Genomic DNA, 19,602 nt, shown 5'->3' on the forward strand with positions numbered 1-19,602 from the left:
TTAGCACAATTAGCATCACAAACGTCAAAGCAATATTCATTCTTTATCACTGTAATCATCATTTATCCTTACTATTATCGTCTTCTTCAATAATTGTAATTTTCCTCCTTTGTCTGCATATTCACTTTCATCTTCTCTTCATGTACATGAACCAGTATGTCTCTAATAATGCGTTTTATAAAAAAAAAAATATCTTTCTAATAATGTTTTACTTCTCTGGTAATGTTCTCCAGTAATTCGCCCTCATAACGATCCCTCTAACAATGCCTTAAAATGAACTATATAATAGATGTCATTTCGAGATAATGACCCTTCTTCATAGCACATAGAGAGTGATCATGTTGCTGTTCGGTTTCATGTATCTCCAGTGTGTGCACAGGGACCTGGCTGCCCGTAATGTCCTGGTGTCAACAGCTCACGTCGTCAAAATCTGCGACTTTGGTCTTGCACGTGACATCACTTGCGACGACAACTACATCACCCGGGGAAATGTGCGCTCACGCAACCAGTGATCAAAACCATCTGTGTGGTTCTGCCTCTCCACATTCTGTTTGCGTCTCTCCCGTTGTCTCCTTGTGCCCCCGTGTTCCTTGCCCACTTCATACTGATGCTAGTTATATACTCATCATAAAAAAACCCGATGCATTAAGTTATGATTTTCTGTATCTGATTTTATATTCTGAGTCATGAAATGTCATAAACAGTGCAAACATTTTATCCACAAATTTAGGCGAGCCAAATATTTGTATTAGCATATTTCTAAATCAGATGTTAAAATGTAATACATTACAATGAAAAACCGTCGATTAAAACTACTTTTTAGGCAGTTTAAAAATCAACATAAGTTCTAACATTTTATGGGCCAACATTTTAGTTGAGCCAAATTAAAAAAATATTGGTTTTAAGATTTGTATAGTTCTAAGCATAGACTCGCCTATATTTTAAGATGCTTCGCTCTTCTAAATTACCATTACAATTGACATCACTCACAATTGGCACTCTATGTACTAGATATGTATGCATGTGTATTTGTTCCCGTGTGTCCCTGTGTCTCAGACCCGCTTACCTGTGAAGTGGATGGCCCCAGAGAGCATCTTCCACAGTCTCTACACCTTCCAGAGTGATGTGTGGTCATATGGCGTTCTGCTGTGGGAGATCTTCTCTCTTGGTGAGCTACAGGGCAGGGGGGAGGCAATAAGCAAGACTAAATGCATTGATAATTTGTTTTTTACCCTTCTATCTGCCAACAAAAATGACACCTTTTTTACAAGGAGTCATGTTTACATAGACCACAATAACTGCAGTCATAATGCAAACAAAAAACATAACTCTGATAATGTGCACTGTCCTTGAAGTTTTTTTTTGCATTATGACTGCAGGTATTGTGGTCTATGTAAACATGACTCCTTGTAAAAAAAGGTGTCATTTTTGTTGCCAGATAGAAGGGTAAAAAACCAATTATCATATTTTTTACTGGCAAATGAGGTTCCAATGGACTAAATACATTGTTTCAGATGTTAAGACTCATTGAGTTAAACAGTTCTTTTACAAAGACGGCCAGCCAAAGACCCATCAGCAGTGGCGGCAGTTATAGGACTATGCAGGGTGGGAAGTTCAAGGACATTGCACTGTTGGAATATGCAAATTAACATGAGCAAAGACATATTTACACAAGTGAAAGACAGGTGCGTAAAGTTAGCTTTTCATAAATGTTGCGACTGTATGCCCTCTTCTTGGTTCTTTCGGTAAAGTCACGTAGAAGGGAAGTAATAAAATAATAAAAATAAAACATAATAAAACAATTATTTTATTACTTCCCTTCTACGTGACTTTACCGAAAGAACCAAGAAGATGAATCCCTGCAGTCACGAAAGCTTTAAACTGTATGCCCTATTCCCTGTAAAAAAATATTAGTTTTGTAGTGGTTAAGAGGGAGGATCCCACTTCCAATAATCAAAGTTCTTAACAGAATTAATTTATGCAACATTCAGTGTATTGACAGTAATATCACATCCATTCATCACCTTAAAAAGTAAAATCCATCTCATGTTGCGACAGATACTCAGATCTCACCATCATCTGAACTCACACACTGCATGTTCCCAGCCTACAGCCTTAATCACTGTATTCAGCTCAAAGGTTGAGTTTTTGTATTCATAATATCGCGTTTCTGTGTCACGTACCCCTGATCTTGAGATCTCTGGCACTGGTTTATGATCTTCTGTCAGTCTCTCTCCCTTCGTCCACTAACTTGTGATTACTGCTTACCAAATATATATAATCACCAACTGTACAAAATCACCCAATGCTCTTCCCCAACCTCATTACTGCTACTGCCATTGGTATACGTGTTTTTGTTGTTGTGCAGGTGAAAATCCTTACCCAGACATAGCTGTGGATTGGAAATTCTACAGGATGATTCGTGATGGATACCGCATGGATGCTCCCGAGTTCGCCCCATGCAATGTGTGAGTTAATCCCACATCTTTCACTCTGAAAATCAAGTAAACTGTGGTACTTTCCCGAGTATAACGTTATTGCATTCTACATATGTTGCATAACATCCTGTGTTAAGTCAAACAAATTCTCCAACACGATTTCGACTTAATTCAACATCAATTGTCGTCATTGAAATTGCTCCTAAATCCCCAAAAACCGAAGATCTTGCTACTTTCTTTAAACAAATTTTAAGTTTAATTCCATTCACCTATTATGGATATCAGAAACAACATAATTTGAACAAAAGGAGTGCTTCAAATACTTGGGTTTACTGATTGCTTAAAAACTTGCATTCAAACCCCATTTTGATCACATCTAAAAGTAATAAAATAAAAACTAAGTTTTTTTTTTATACAGAAACAAACATTGCTGATTGTGCCTGCAAATTTTCGAACCCATTGTTCTACCACTTTTTGACAACTGTGCCACTTCTTACAGATCAGCTACTAATGAAACACGAAACAGACAAAAACTGCTTTATCATTTTACTCGTCGATTTGCAGTGGATGTACAATACAGGACCCACCATTGTGACCTATACTTGAAATCCAATCTCATTACTTACTGCAAGAAGAAATCTACATTGGGCCCTGTTCATCGATAAAATCCTTATTCACAAATCTGCGCTTTACCTAGCTAATTCATTCACCCCATTGTCAAACCCAAGAAACTACAATATTGTTTTTTTGTCCGAGTCAACTTTTGTTTTGAGATGTTTTATTCATTGAATTTTTATTTATTTTAATGCATTTGTCTTCTATTCCTCCTGTAATGCAGTTGTTTTTGCTGTGATTTATATTTGCTTAATTTTTTTTGCAAAAGTGACCTGGGTCAACAAAATTACAAAAGCAATAATGTCAAAACAAAGTACAACAAAGCATGACTGTGACTAAATGAGGGATCTTTAATTTTGTTTTATGTTCTGGCAGCTACCAAGTGATGCTGGACTGCTGGAGTGGTGACCATGAAAATAGACCCATGTTTAATCAGCTCGCACAGCTCATGAGCGAGCTGTAGTCAAGTCCAAGATGCTTCAGGCATGAAGTCACACTGTGTCTATCGCCTCTCTGTGAAGTGTATTCATGAGCACTTAACCATAGCCCTTTCGCTCCCGGCCTTGTAAACGTCTACCCCTTATGCCCCCCCAACCCCCCCACCCCCCCGTTAACACGCACGTGCTTACGCTTTTAAGGCATTGTAGGGCTTATATTCCCAAAATGTAGTGGTTCTTGAATATTGTTTACTTCAGTATGTAATGATTGGATTTTATTTTAGTGTTTGATGTTCAAGACCAGTCCCTGGTCTCCAAGCTGGCGCCAGGACATTTTCTCAGGTCTTGTCCCTTTAATGCTTTTTTTAACCAGGAAAACCTCACTGAGTCTCATGCTTATTTTTCAGTAGGCTCCTGCAACATTCTCGCACTAGTGTGGTGGTTATTGGTTTGTAGATTCCAATTGAGTAATTGTTAATCTTTGGGAAATTTGGATCGTCGTACCTGCACAAAATGAATTTTTGTGTGCAAATTATGTCAGAGGATCTTACAAATCCATTGTGAAGCAGATAGTGTGTTTGTTCATGGTTAATACACCTCAGGGACGTGCGGTCAGGGGAGGCAGGGGAGGCAGAGCCTCACCTGTCATACTCCAAATAGCTGTTACGAAAAGTAACAAAAAAGAATAATCAAATAAAATAAATATTAAGATTTTCCCATTGATCTGCGTTATAAGTATAATTTATGTACGAATCCAATCATTTTTATAGTAAAAATCGCCAAATTTGCGCAGCTCCGCTACAAATACAGGAAGAGACGAGACGTGAGGCAGCGACGAGCTCAGCCTCCCCTCTGATTGCGCAACCCCTCAGTAACTGGATGGAGCGCGGGCAATAAGCGCGTGCCTGTTACTATCTCAGTATGTCACCAATGTAATGTTTGTAGACCCCTTCATTTCATGTCCTCGTCTTCCATACTCCAGGTAACTTATTTCACGTATGTGTATAAAGATATTTAGGCTCGCTGGTCTCGTCATGAAACTGCAATGAAAAAGCACCAGGGGAGGCAGCTATCACATCTGCCTCACTGAGGGGGACGTGTCTAACACGCCCCCTTCAGTGAGGACACGCCCCCCTCAGTGAGGACACGCCCTCTCAGTGAGGACACGCCCCCTTCAGTGAGGCCACGCCCCCCTCAGTGTGTGAATTTGGCTCTGACACTAGCCAGTGCCTCCCCAGCCATTAACCTCACCGCACGTCACTGATATACCTGCACTATTCATAAGGGCGGTCGCTGTGCCACGTCACCGTCCTTGATCTTAGCCTCAGAAGGTGTGGCCTTGACTGTCCTTGAAGGCTCTGACTACGTGGGTATTTCAAACTGGTCACATGTAACCAAGGTTGAGATCATTAGCATATTAGTACTAGGTAGTATATCAATGTATAGTGTTTCAATATGTATATCCCTCAAATGTACGGTGTTTTGGAGATGCATTCACCTTTAAATATTTTTCTATCCAAATTGTTTGGAAACTTTTTTTACTTCAGTATATCAAATCTGACATTGGACGATAACATTCGTTAGACATTGAAGCTGAATAATGAGAGCTGAAGCTTAACTGAAAATAATCAACCTCGAAAGCTGCAATAAACGCGCGTATCTGAAATATGAAACTGATATGAAAACCTGGTCGAAAAAATTGAATCTCAAAAAACATAGGGAAAAAACACAAATCGGTTGCAAAAACAAATGATAGTCATTGTCAACTGAAACTTTAGATGCATCCACATATGGATAGGTTTCTGCTAAGGCTTGATCCACTTCAGGAAGGGATTTTGTGTGTACTGTCTGATTGCAGCAGTAAATTAAGATTGATGAATTACAGTAACTTAGTATTTCAATTTAAACCTTTCGTGACTGCAGGGATTCATATTCCTTTGTACGTGACTTTACCGTAAGAACCAAGAATATAGTAACTTAATAATTAATCATTGATAATACAATAGTCGAGGTGCACGGCATCCAACGTATTACTGCAGAAATTGCAGCTACCATGCTCAGTGTGTCATGATTCTTATACACGACCTGTTCAGGCCTTCAGTGTCTTGCAAAGCTTTATTTCCCCAAAATAAATTGTGCCTTAAACATGTGTTAAAATTAGCTGGTATGTAATGTTTTAGAAAACGTGTAATATTGGTGAAACTGAAAATACTAAAAAAGAAATGCTGTTTTTCAGTTGCTTTTTTTTCTATTTGTCTAGATGTGAGATTACGTGTTTGGGAAAACAGCGCTGGCAAGGCATATCGTGGACTAGGTGTGGTCTGAGTACAATGTTATTCTTGCGTATATATCAATATTTTCAGGAGCTAAATGCCAATGTCGAGGTCTTTCCTGGAAGGTTCTGAAGGAGGGCAATTCATGATTTGGTCTTTTCACAGATCTGTATCATGTGGGGCTTGAAGGCCAGGCTGCTTTCAATGATAACCCCGAGATATGTCGAAATAGGGTCATAGCACACTGAACTACTACAGAAGGACACACCAATAGTGGCATCTGCTGCATGATTGTTTAAGTGGAAAGTGCTTATGGTGACAGAAATATGCTTGCAATAACATTAGATCAGTTAGAGTATTTGCAATGTTATTGAAGGCGATGACATCTTCATATATGATGAACATGTGAGATGATGTGCAGTGACACACCCTGAGACACTGCGAGGATGATCTCCCTGCTTTTCCCCTAACCTTGGGCCTACCCCTCTAACCCCGAGCTCCAATTAGCACGGTTGTCTACGTACAGTGCTAAAGAAGAATGTAGTGAGTCCAACTGAGTCACAGACGTTGTCTTAGGAGTAACACGTTTTATTCAACTCTTAGCACAACATACTCCAGGCTATTAACACAGCACACTCTCGGGTGGTGACCACCCAACTAACCACGCTACGGTGGAACTAGACACGGTTCCACTATCCCGGTCCGGACCACAAGCTGGGTCCCAGACCGCGTGGCTGGAGGCTTCTTCAAGCTTGACGTGGATCTCCTGCCTCTCCAACAGTAAGAACCCCCGAGCCCCTCACAGGGCCCCCCTTATATCGGGCCGGGCTGGGGATGGCTCCACCGCTCGCCCCGCCCACCTCGATCTCTCTTCGCCTTGCCCGAAGGCTCTCGAGAGTTCTTCCTGGACCACGTGACCACCCATTAGCCCCCTCCACCGGTGGCCCTTCTCCATTATAATCTGGTCACATGTCCCCAGGTCAGCCAGAGTATCATGCCCCCAACGTAACCCTAGCTGGCTCACACTCTTTCGCTCTCTCAACGGGAGCCCGCACTGCACGCTGTGCATGGCCATCGCGCTTAACCAGCGCTCACCCAAGCCCCCACTAGGGCTGGTACTACACCCCGTGTCCAGGGTGTATACGCAACAGTATACATCCGTGGCCTCACAAGCCAGGCACCACACAGTGACATTCCCAGTCACTACATATACATAACATTGCTGTTACTTGATACACTGCTGTTATTAATTCGCGTCACTGCCCATCCTCTCTAACCTGGCCGCTCACACATTACATGCACACTCGCCTACCCCAGCCCACCGTGCACCTGCCTGACTTACAAAAACACGGGCCAGGTAAGAAACATTGAATTAAACATTTTACAAATTCCACCAATAACTCCCCTCACCACTAATCTAATGCTAATTAACACTAACACGCTGAACATCAAATGAACCGACACTAACCAGCAAACCCAAACCTAGCCCCACCCAGCTCCCACAAAGCTTACACTAACAAACTCCTACTAATCTACTAACTAGACTAACACCGGCTAACCCAGGACATCAGCCTCCAGCCTCATCTTTCCCTTTCCCGTCCCAGCACTCACTAAAAACTCATTCCCCCCCCCATACTAATTTCTCGCCCCCCTTCCCCTACCCTCATCCCGCAGTGCCGCCCAGTCCCTCGTCTACATGTCTAGTGGGGGCGGGGAGTGGGCGTTGCCTGGAATCTTTCGAGCAAACAGCCCAAACACGTTGGTGGGGGGGCGATGACGGTGGGGGCCATCCATGGCCGTGGCACCAAAGATATTAATGACAGGTCACTTAAACATGTAGTCCTCGTTTAACGCGGTAGATGCGTTCTAGAAAAGTGCCGCGTTAAGTCAAAAACGCATTAACCGAAAACTATTTCCCCATAAATATAACGATAAGGTTTGGCGAGATTCGATATATGCACACACAGTAAGATGGCTGGACAATAATTGAGGCTATGCCGCTGTCATACTCTATCATTCCACGTATATATCATACCGCTCAGCCGCACGGCTCAAGAAAGTAGTTTGTCGTCAACTGCTCAGAAACGACGTTATAACGGGCGCATTTCACGTAATAACGGGCGCATTCCACGTAATAACGGGCGCTTTCTGGGTTGTGCAAAAAGTGTTCCCCAATGGAAAAACTGTAATAGCGAAAATGCGTTGTGTGAACACGTGTTAAGCGAGGACTTACCGTATATGTAAAATATTAACGGTGGTAGTACCAAGCCTTGAGGGAGGCCATTGTTCATAATTCTGCTGCGACTGTTTACTTGCGATGTGTACCCTGAACGTGCGGTTGCTGAGCATCATGTCGATTAGGTTTACAGTTTTATAAAATGGCATCTTATGATTTTCAGCAGCAGGCCATGATGCCAAATGGTGTCATAGGCAACAGAGAGGTCAATCCTTACTGTGCAGTTTTGTTATTGTTGCTGCTGGAAACCAGCTTCTATGAGAGTAGTGAAGGCAATAATCTGCTCTTAGCAGCTACGACCAATTCAATATCCAGCTTGTTCAGGAGGCAGTTGCAGGCCAATAATGGGGAAAAGTCTGCCGAGCACATTCCATCAGCTTGGAAGTGGAGGACAAGTGGGATATTAGTTTTGCGGCTTTCCAGGTTTCAGGAAGGTGATGACTTTGACTTTCTTCCATGCTCTCGAGAGTTTGCTTGTCCTGTGTATAGCATCGAATGGGTTTTTAAGCCATCGTTGTCCAAATAGTCCCAGGTTCTTGAGAAACTCAGGACACCAGACAGCTTGTTTGTGAGCTTGTCCATTGTTGTCTTTGAACAGGACAGCATGTGGTAAACCACATCGTTCACTGTGGTTTTGGCAGTCTGTGCTCTGTTGGTTTTGAGGCATGTAGGTTCTGGAGGTGCTGCCAGGTTTTAAGGCTGGAGTGAGTGAAGTCCAAGTTTGCAGTGACATCTCCCAATGTTTTATAGATTCCAGCAGTGTGGTGCCTTTATCTTGGTCAAAAGTTCTGATGAACTGCTTTCCGTTAAGCTAATTTTTCGACCCACTCCTGGTTATTCGACTGGGGGACATGGACACTGTTCTCCGAGCCGATAGCCTTCTTCTCTGGCCGTCATGCCCGACCCTCCTTTTTATCCAGGCTTGGACCTGGCTCAGTTATCCACCAGATTGTGGACCCCCGACGCGGAGTTCTTCCAATGCAGGTTCGACATCACGTAAGGAACCCTTGACACGTATACTGTATTATGTGTTATTCGGTATATTATTATTAGCGTTTGCACTGTGTGCCGAGCCAACGAACAGTATCATCTTCAGCACGGTGAAGCGCCGATAGTCCACCGTCAAAACATGTCAATGGACAGTCGTTACAATGTGTGAAAACGTCTGTGGTGCTCCACAGCTGCAGGTTGGGTCAATAGCCTGACCCCATTGGACAAGGTAGATCGCGCAGCGACCTTGTCCCGTCCGGAATGTTATTCAGTACAAATAACCCTTCTTTAAAAGTTATTAAAGTCTGATCTTCGTTGGATATGTTGAAATATATACATTATGAATGCCTTGTGGCATTCGTATAGGCAACATTGAAAATGATGGAGTTATGGAAATTATTCTTGTCTTGCCAGCCAGCCAGGCAAGTCAGGCTACAGAGAAGATCCTGATTGCTGGGCAGCAAAATCTGTCATCCTGAAATCAGAACGATGACCATTTGGGCCCCCCAAAATGAGGGTGGTGAGGCAGATGCGGTGAGCTAACCTGCGTTTATTTCTTTGAGCACTAAAAAAAAATATTTAGCACCAATATAGTCGAGTAAATGCTTATAACTAAAAAAATATATGATAATTGAAATGTTCTGCCCCCTCTCCCTCATTGGGGCCCCAAAGGCATATTTGAATATAAGTTTGAGAGAAAACGATTATTGTAACGAAATTCACAAATTAAATGAATTCCAATAATTATAATACGCTTGTTTAGCCAGGAAAGCCTTGCAAAGTATCAAGACTCCGCAAGGTTTGCAGTCGGGGGGGCTATGTTGCTGCTCTGTAAAATCTCAGTTGAGTAATGTTCCGGTAACTTTTCAGTATAGGAATATTTCGCCAATAAGAGTTACATTGTATGTGGGGGGTTTGTTTTTGCTACAGGAGTAAAGCATGAGCGTTTTACACAGCCATACCTTCAATGGGAATCTTCCAACTATTCTTGATTGATGGTTACAACCTTGATCCTATAGCACTGTCAATAACACTGTCTGTGATTGTAAAATGCAACGCATTGAAAGTCCTGTACAAGTTATTTTAAAAAGTGTAAGTGAAATATTGCACTTGAAGCCAGATAAAAAAAAAACTCAATAAAGAATGCTTTCTTTAATTCTCAGCGTGTTTATTAGTTCGTTGTCCTTCCCCCGCACCTCTGATTAGCACAATTGGCTACTTACGGTGCTAAAGAAGTTCCACATACATATACACGTAAGTCTTCATTTTTTCGAACCATTATATAAGACTGATGTAAAATATTTAGCCTAAGTGTTTCAATTATAGTCAATTTGGGATAAAAGCATCATATGGTCTGTGTCTCGGCCTCGCTGTGCGCTACGTTGCACCACTATCCAAGTAGTTAACTTCGCATTCAATAAACCCTTAGAACCAGGGTGAACATCTGACTCCAAACGTATTTAATGAATAGAACGAGGTAAAACTGATGGAAAAGCACAGCACAAAATACAGCATCTGTTAATACTTGGAATATCAATACAATTGTAACGCGATCAACGGGGTACTTACCTGCACTAGCAGACATCCACCAGTAGGGTGTGATGTGTGGACCACCAAGGTTCCCCAGACCCCAAGACGGGGGCTGGGGGAAGATTCCAGGTCCCTCTGAAACTCTCTGGAAGGGAGGCGTGGCCAGGGGCGTGGGGACCCTGGCAGTGTTCCTCAAGCCGAAGACTGAAGACCGGGCTTAGAGTAGGACCCTGGGACCCCCAGACCCGCTGTCCTTCTAAAGGCCGGGACTGAGGTGGGACAGTGGTCGGACCTTGGGTATCCCCAGACCCGACATCCTTGTAAGGACCGGGACTGAGTGGGCCAGTGGCCGGGACCCGAGGGCCTTGGCTGGGTCGGGTCAGGATAGCCTCCCCTAGGGCCCCTAGCCGGAGGACTGAGTGCAGAGTGGTCCCCAGTGTGAGGAGGCACGATAGCCCGGAGGCCATACCTCCCCAGGTAGCGGGTGTAAGGGGCCGTTACCCCTTTGTGTTAGAGACCCTGTACTGAGTAATTTGTTGAATAAAAGTGTTGCCTCAAGTACCGGCTCTCCCTCATCTTTGGGCTCACTACACAATGAACACTGCAGCATCATAACATTGTCTTAGATAACATGAAACTCAACAATAGGTCCTCGATGGACCAGGCACCTACATTAGCACTCAATAACTACACAAGAGAATAAGCTACGGTGTTAAATAAGGTTACATCGTGTAATCACCATACTGCAGCCTAAATGTACAGCGCTGCACGTAACACTGAACTGTGGATGATATTTCTTCATCCTTGCTCTCAAGATCGCATTAAAGTTACATGGGTACAAGTCTAACTCGACTTATTCAATTACAAGTAACATTCACAATATTGCAAGTGGCAGGCTTCGTTGTTAACTAGGCCTCATATTTATCATAACAATTTAACAGCATTATGCAAGGCATTTACAGCATTATAACGGCAATCCTAACATTATAACAGCATTCCCAGTATTATAAGAACATAAACGAACTTACAGACAATGCTTCTTAAAGTTCCACGATGAACAGATGCATCTGTCTTCACTGAGACGCTATTTGTGCCTCCATTTTGTACTCTGAGTAATGGCTGACACCCTGCCTCATGGCTTAGAGAATGTTAAATCGTAACTTCCTGGTCACGTGACCAAACTCAACACCATATCAGGAAATTCCTGTGTAATCAACACCCCCATATTTGCCATGGGGCAGAACAGCCTGCTATTGTGAACGATGTGTTAATTGAGTAAGGCAATGCACGAAATACACCACACATAAATCACTGGGTAACTGTTAAGGGAATACAAGCATCCGGCAGACGCATTTTGCTATGTCTGCGGCCAATTTGTCAAGACAAGAGCGAAAAAGTACTTTGTGGAAGCATATGCTAAGATGTGTGAGGCCTAGAAGGCATATTTCGGCATGCCTGTCGGGGATCAAGACGAACCCTGGGAACCTCATTTCACCTCCGAGCAATGCAAAAATACTCTGGAAGGTAAGATGGACAATTGTTGCTCGGAATTTAATGTTATAAAATTTGTATAAAATGTTTAAATTGTAAAGTTTAGAATGTTTTTATGTTTTACAATTTTCAATGTTATTGAAAAAATATATCATATATGAAAAATGTTGCGAGAATCTCTTACACATTAGTCATGGGTCAAATAAATGTATTTTTGTAGGATGGTACAGAGGGGAAAAGAGAGCCATGGTATAATCGTAAATTTCGAAAAACTACTCACTTCAAAATCTTTTGTAGTAAATTTTGCATTACTTTAGGATAAATACATGTTAATTTTGATTCATATGTTGTTTTTTTTCTGACTTTATGTGACCGAAAAGACACAAATTCGCCCGTTTTCTCATTGTAAATAGGTAAATTTCAAAATATCACTGTCCTGGTCACAAAAGCAAAGTTTGTGGGGAATAATAGCAATTTTCTATACTTTTTAGGCATAAGCAATTACGAAATAACACTTACTACCCAGGAACAGGAATTGTGTTACATAGCATATATTGCTGTCCATCTAACAATGCTCTATCTAATAATACTGACCAAATAATGCCCTCGCTCGGAATTCTCTCATGCATTTTCTCCAAAAGTAATCCTCCTAATGTTTTCCTTCTCTCATAATGTTCTGTTCTCAAATAATATGAATAATGATCTCTCAAACAATGCGCTACAATTAAAATATATAATAGGTGATGCTTCAGGCAATGGCCCTCCTCACAGTATACATAATTCATGATAACATACATAATTTACGGCCTATGAGGGGCCATCTGTGCTAGTGCACCACTGCAAATTCAGGATCAACAAATAATGGCACTAACAATACATTGTCACCATGGTCTGAGCTTCATAGAAAACTCTAATCTCGCTTCTAAAGTTCCCGGTCCCAAGCTCCCAATGTAACCCCACAATTGAAATATGGTTTATTATGAGCGTGGTAAAGGGCATGGAGAGGTGTGTTTTCGCACATGCATGTGGTATGAGTGTGACTCTGTGTAGGGTACACTTGTATATGTAGGGTACACTGTTGGGATATAGATGGAACATGCCAACAACCCTTCGCCTTCACCGACACTCCCACATTTTCAGCATACGCACAGACACAATGTTTAGACCAAGGATAATAATTGTCCACAAGCTGTTCCGTGGTGCTCCATGCTGAGTTTTTCCGGAGCATTGCTATTGGGATGACCGTTTTCAGTACATGGGGGAATTGGCTCCTTTGTTGCACTGGAGTCGGATGTAAGGAGGACTAAGATTGTGAGACTAGATCACAATACTTAACCCTAAAACTTCAATGAGAAGGAAATTATCGTTCTTGCATTATGTTAGAGTATATGTTGACCTTCTTTCGCACCATACGTAGCCAACCGTGCTAATCAGAGGTGCGGGTGAAGGACAAGCAACTAAACACAAAAAGCAGTTCTAAAGAAATTAGTTTTCAATATAGATTTTAAAATGCATAGCTTCAATGGCTTCCTAATAACGGAAGAGTGTTCCAGGCGTCCGCAGAAGTACATCTGAAAGGTCACGATGGTCTTTGTTCGATGGCCAGCCAAAAGCCGCTGCGAGGATGACCGGAGCTCGCGTGATAGTTTATGCTCCTTGATGAAATCAGCAAGGTATTGTATTTCATGTGACAAGAACTTTGTGTCATGACTGCCACCTTAAAATGCATTCGTTCGGTAACTGGAAGTCAATGCAGCTTGGCAAGCACTAGATAGAGATGGTCGGATTTTGCAGTACCCATAACGACACGTGCCAGAGAATGTTGTACACGCTGCAGCTTGGTAATGTTTTTGCCAGACATCCCGTCGAGTAGTGGCTATGTCACGACTCAATAGTGGCCGAATGTGATGTAGAGCTAAGATATGAAAATTGCAGGACTTGACTATATTTTCCATGTGGTGATCAAACGACATTCTGGTCGAGTATGATGCCGAGGCTCTTTAGATGAGTAGAAAACTGAGTCCTGGGGTCCGTAACCACCACACCTGATTCTCCCACAAAAGTAGTAGTATATCTAAGTAGCATAATATTTAAGAAGATAACCATTCATATGAGCAAGCCAGCTTAAGGAAAAGTGTATCTACCATCAACCACATACATACTGTAAATCATATTATGAAAAAAGACTAATGAATTTCCTATCTCAATATATGCCTAGTCCTTTTCTTTTTAAAAGATATTGACTACGGTACATGTACATGTATCGTGTATGGTTATTTAAGAACTCACAAAAGGCCGAAATATAACGGATTCAAATTTCACACTTAACTTTTAATTTAGCAATCTTTGGAGAACGTAATCAATCAGGTTATGCGTTAATTGTGTTAGCCGACTCTCTGTGTTGCATTGCATTACATTTCCAAAAAATTGCTACGTTTGTTTTCTCAAACTGCCTATTTCTCTCTAGAAAATGTACCAGGCTCTCATAGGTCCATTCGCTCTTTTTCTCTCCCGGCCGCTTCGGGGTGGATTTCCACACAACTCTCTCTAAAATTTTCCAGGCTTGTTGGGTCTTTCTCTCCGGCCGCCGCGGGGTGGATTTCCACACAGCTCTCTCATTGACACGCTAATTTCTCTGCTCCAGCAGACCCACCTCTCTCTCTACCCCCCCCTCTCTCTCTATTTAAGGCCTCGACATAGAGGCATTTGGTCTCTGTGTGTCTATGCTGTGTGTCTATGTTGTGTGTCTCTGTGTTCTCTCTCTGCTTGTGTCTGTCTGTGTGTCTCCGTGTCTGTGTTTTGTCTCTATCTCAAATGTAGTTTGTACCTGATGACGATTGCTTGCGTTGCAATGGAAACGTCGTATTATATTATTTAATTTATTTCCTTTCTACGTGACTTTACCAAAAGAACCAAAGAGTGATTCAGAAATACTCATACCCATTTGTTTTAATGAGATTAGATAAGTTGACATTACTGATCATTTAAAATTATGCATTCGTTTGAAAAGACTGCCAGCTTTTACATGTTAACCATGTGTGAGTGCCATGCTGATTTCTTGAAAGGTTTAGATGAGTACACTCCAATATGAAAATAATTGCACAGTGAAATCCAATCCCCATTAACTTTTATTTTGGGTGCCACACATCAACTGTTAGAGAATACAAAAATACAAATTCTCATCGCCACCCGAACTCCAATGACTTTCCAAACACCAACCAGGCACTGCTTAATTTATTCGATTCTGCTGATGTAAACATGGGCTTCTGGGATGTGAGCACCACACTCACATGTTATTCATTATTTCATCAAAACATGGTTGGTAAAAAAAAAAATCACAAAAGTTATCTTTTAGGGCCGATTTATTTTTAAGATTTAAATTTTATTGTTAAAATGTGTAACACGTGGGCCTACTTTTGCTAACGCAGCATTGTGGTATTTAACATCTGGCACTCTGCAAAAGACAACATGTTATCTGATATTGCGGAGGACAATGCATAAATTCAGGCAGAAACATTGTTGGTAAGTTTTAGGTGAACGCTGGAGTAAACTGGTGATGGCCGGCAGGAGATGTTGGTTTATCACTTGGACTTGAACACCTGCAGGAATTCTGTAAGAAGAAGGGAGATGAGTGTAAGCCAATGAAGCACAACACTGTCGAATTAGGCCTACTTCCATTCTTTCTATCTACACGTGGAATTAGTTTTCAGTTAACTCTTTATATTTACTCAAAAGTTGTTATAAGTTAATTATTTTACAGTTGTGGAAATGTCTCAATAGCCAATATCATGATGCAATCCATCCAACAATTATGTTGTACAGCTGTTTATCTATCCACTCCTGGATGAAAGACTTCCCCATGCCTTGTCAGTCATGGGTGTTTTGACCATGCTGGTCAGTGCACGTTGATGATGGGGGGGGGGCAGGACACTACACATCCCACCATGTATCCTATACACCACACTGTGCACCCTTCACATCCCACTAAGCTCAGTCACGACATGTTCACCCAGCCAGTTACTGAATGAATATAGTTCTCAGAGTGGCACTTAGCAATTACATGACATCATTACATCAAGGTGTGTAGGTTGAGTGTGCCAAAAAACAAACAGTAAAAAGGAAATATCTCAGCCCTTTATAGCCTGAGAAAGGGTTACTGTCCAAAACATTGGCCATTGACTTGTGTTATAAGGTTAGTGTTGATGACCAACGTAAAATGAAAACATTTACTGACAGAATGTATTGTTGTGATTGGTAGGCACTCGAGGTATGCAGTATATGGAGAAGCTGTCTGTCTCACAACCGGGAAAAAAGAGTGTGTTAGAATCCAGTTGGTTTCACCTTTGAAGTCCACTTTGCCGTCACCGGACGAATCTATCGCCCCGACCAAGTCCTCCACCTCTTTCAGAGTGTGCTTCTTAGGTGACTTCAATTTTGGGTCATTTAGGACGGCTAGAATCTCCTTTGCGCTGAGGGTTCCTGAATTATCCTGGAGTATAGAGCACAAGCAGGCAGCAACACATGCAACATCACCACACGTACATCAACAAGGATAATTATCAGTGTAACCATTTAGACTCATGGGGACAATTGCCTTAGGCCAGAACTCTTGATTTACCTCACCACTGCCCCGAAACTGCAGGTGATTAAAGTGTCGAGACTGTATAATAACATCTATGAAAATAGAAAGTAGGGTGATATATGCGATAATGAAACTATAGGATATTTCGTCCTGCTTAGATATCAATTGCAAAACCAGGCTTTATCTGGATGGACTTAACATGAGTAGCTTACCCAAGTGTACAGGCACTGCCCTGACTTACAATTTAATTTGTGCCCTGCTTTGGGGGTATTTTGGCTGTAAGGTGATTGTGTTGTTTTTCCAGAATAAAGGCAGCTCACAATGCACTGGGCCAAATAATGAAGAGTGTCAAATGGGCAGTTAATCGCCTTCATTCGCCACTGCTGCATTACCGTAGGTGTTTCCAAAAGTGCGTCACATGTAGTCCCTGCAGGAAACGCCTGTTGTGCAGTTGATATGTGGGGTAAAGACATTTTTTCTCTCTAAAATATATACTTTTTATTTTTTTAAATATGCCATTATTTTAGTCTCAGAAATGATGGGGCTCTAAATATCAAAAGCTCAATACATGAGAACAAAGAATATCATGTTATTATGAATATACAGTATACATTTCAGCTTAAGCAACTAGATGGTTATTTAATCAAGTGAATTATACTGTGTCCTAATGTAACGCAGTGTGATTCAGGAATAACTGTACCGTATCGATAGCTTTGAACAGCTTCAGAAGCATGTCTTCATTGACTTGTGCCTGTATGCATGACAACAGAAGAACATGTTCATCATTATATACAGTAACTTGGAATGAATCGTGATCAATATTCAAAGTAAAATGTGTGAATGTAGATTAATACAACTGATGAAAAGATACACTAAATAAATGTATCTTCTATATATTCGCTTTCAAGACTTAAGTTAACGTACAGCATTGATTTAAACAAAAAATTCTGACCATTATTTGCCTTCCCGGGGCAATTAGCAAAGTCAGCAATGATCAATACATTATCTTGGTTTACCAGATGTTATTGGAAAGTGTCCTCTCTGTACAGCATGGGCCCTCATTACACATGCACAATATCGCATTTCAAAACAAATCTCACAGAGCACTGTAATGAAGAATTCCGGATAAGTAAAACAGATGACAAAGCCGGTAAACTGCGAATATTATAAGTTGATGTGCTTAAATGGAACTGAATGCGATTTATTGCCCAGAATGCTCAACTAAAGCGTTAGCAGAGCTATGGATCACAATTGCGCACCTCTGTTGCCTTCCTCCCGTTTCGCCCACATCACAAACCCGATCTCATGCCCCCCACTCTCTGCAGATCTCTCTCCACGTCCCTCTCCAGCTTTGCCTTTTCTGTGAATCTCTGTTTCTCCCGCTTTGTAATTCGCTTACATAGTTCGTCTCCGTCTCACTCACTCTGTCTCTTAAAACTATACAGTATTTCGCGTACTCTTTCCCCTCGCGTTCACTCTCAACATTATTTCCTCTTGATTCCCTTTGTTGACCATTTTATACCACATTAAGTGGTAATACTCTCCCGGTTATTTCTCTCTCTGCCTTACCCTCTCTCAAGTTTCCTATCATTTTCTCTGCAGATTTTTTTTTATCATTACCATTGTCTAAAGGTTTTTTTACGAGCCTGTATATCTTCCGAACGGAGCAGTTACGCATACAACACGCCTCCCTCTTATCTCTATACAATGTTAATACATCAAAACGCTTTCTACGCAAGCCTGGCGAGGTTTTGACCTTGTCTCATCAGCAGCCAGGCCTGATTTAATCGATGCTGGTGAACTACCAGGTGCTTTAGTCAAGGATTACTCCCATTAGGATTCCTGGTCAAAACAAATAACCTGTTATGATCGCTTTTCTCGTCATTTACAGAAATATCTACAATGCGAGTTCGATGCAAAACCCTACCGCACGCAATCATCGTCTCTCATCGCTACCACTGTCTGCGCGCATCATCTGCCTCCTGCGCGTGACAGCGACTCACCATGGTGAGTTGATGGATGAGATGCTGCAGGCTTCTTGAGAGTGGACTGTGGGGTGCGCAATGCCGAGACGGCCGCTTATATAGACGCAAAAAGGGCCCTCCTCCCCGTGCCACACCCTGGTGCGCGGGGCTTTGGCAAGGGAGTTGCGCGTGGTTTAAACTCGTGGCCCCGCTGTCTGGGGCGATGCCCGTGAAGGTGATGTGGGTGGATGACGTGTCCCGTGTTTTGTGCCCCAGTAAATGAGGTGGGGGAGTGGTGGCGCGGTGGTGAAGCAATCCTTGCGCTACGAAGCCGCCGAATGTTCGAGTTCTATTCCGGTCAACGGCAAACATCGGAGACGAATGTCTGAGCCAGGTCCGGGACTCCGCTAGGTCGACTCAGCCTTACGTGCGTACCTGGTGCGGTGTGTAAACAGCAGCACAGGGGAGACAAAGAGGTGGTGTTGATCACACACACGCAAAACCCAACGAATCACTTTAAACGACGATTGGGCCACCTGTGCTTAGCGAACACAACTATGCAGGGGCGGCACTACGCCTGGTCGCCTTTGTCTCTACAGTGGCGATGTTTGCACACGTTGGCATAATCAACAGACGCACATTTGCACACATTCGAGGCTGTGTCGCCCGAGGAGGGAGTCCAGTACCGGTTCCAATCATCGTTACAGGTGTTGGCCACGGAGTGGTATACAAATAGCCACACCTACATCGCCTGTTCTTGTACACACACACACAAACACACGCGGACACGTGCACTGACACTGACATGTCCGGGTACAAATGCAACTATCCCCCAAACAGACCACGCTGCACACGCAGACACACAAAGACAAAGATCCCCCTCGTAGCCTGAACATACTTTTGGGGCAAGGGCTGTTTTATCCAGAACCTATGAAAGCCTGCACGGCGGCCTTATTCTATCGAGTGGGGATATTCATACACCGCACCAGCTACAATACTCATGTTAGACTGCTTTGACCTGTATATATATGTATGTTGAACTTCTT

The 19,602-nt window shown here is 42.4% G+C and overlaps 2 protein-coding genes across 3 annotated transcripts in view; one reads left to right on the plus strand and one right to left on the minus strand.

Moving 5' to 3' along the window:
- Positions 1-10,145, plus strand: part of LOC144718954 (mast/stem cell growth factor receptor-related protein Kit-like) — a 40,471-nt gene extending 30,326 nt beyond the window's left edge. For both annotated transcript variants that reach the window (XM_078594591.1, XM_078594592.1), the window contains 4 exons: positions 369-491; positions 1,057-1,168; positions 2,369-2,468; positions 3,429-10,145. In XM_078594591.1, the coding sequence (XP_078450717.1) occupies positions 369-491; positions 1,057-1,168; positions 2,369-2,468; positions 3,429-3,516 (423 nt within the window). In that variant the 3' untranslated portion in view covers positions 3,517-10,145. The remainder of the gene's footprint in view (positions 1-368; positions 492-1,056; positions 1,169-2,368; positions 2,469-3,428) is intronic.
- A 4,980-nt stretch (positions 10,146-15,125) lies between these two features.
- On the minus strand, positions 15,126-19,237 carry LOC144718955 (uncharacterized). Its single transcript, XM_078594593.1, has 4 exons — positions 18,596-19,237; positions 17,293-17,343; positions 16,352-16,499; positions 15,126-15,620 (listed from the first exon to the last, which is right to left on the minus strand). Exons 1-4 carry the CDS (start codon positions 18,926-18,928, stop codon positions 15,592-15,594), a joined length of 561 nt encoding a protein of 186 aa, XP_078450719.1. The 5' UTR covers positions 18,929-19,237; the 3' UTR covers positions 15,126-15,591.
- Between the last annotated feature and the right edge of the window lie 365 nt (positions 19,238-19,602).

The sequence above is a fragment of the Lampetra planeri genome, chromosome 5, assembly GCF_965212315.1.
Source record: "Lampetra planeri chromosome 5, kcLamPlan1.2.h2, whole genome shotgun sequence".
Classification (NCBI taxonomy): domain Eukaryota; kingdom Metazoa; phylum Chordata; class Hyperoartia; order Petromyzontiformes; family Petromyzontidae; genus Lampetra; species Lampetra planeri.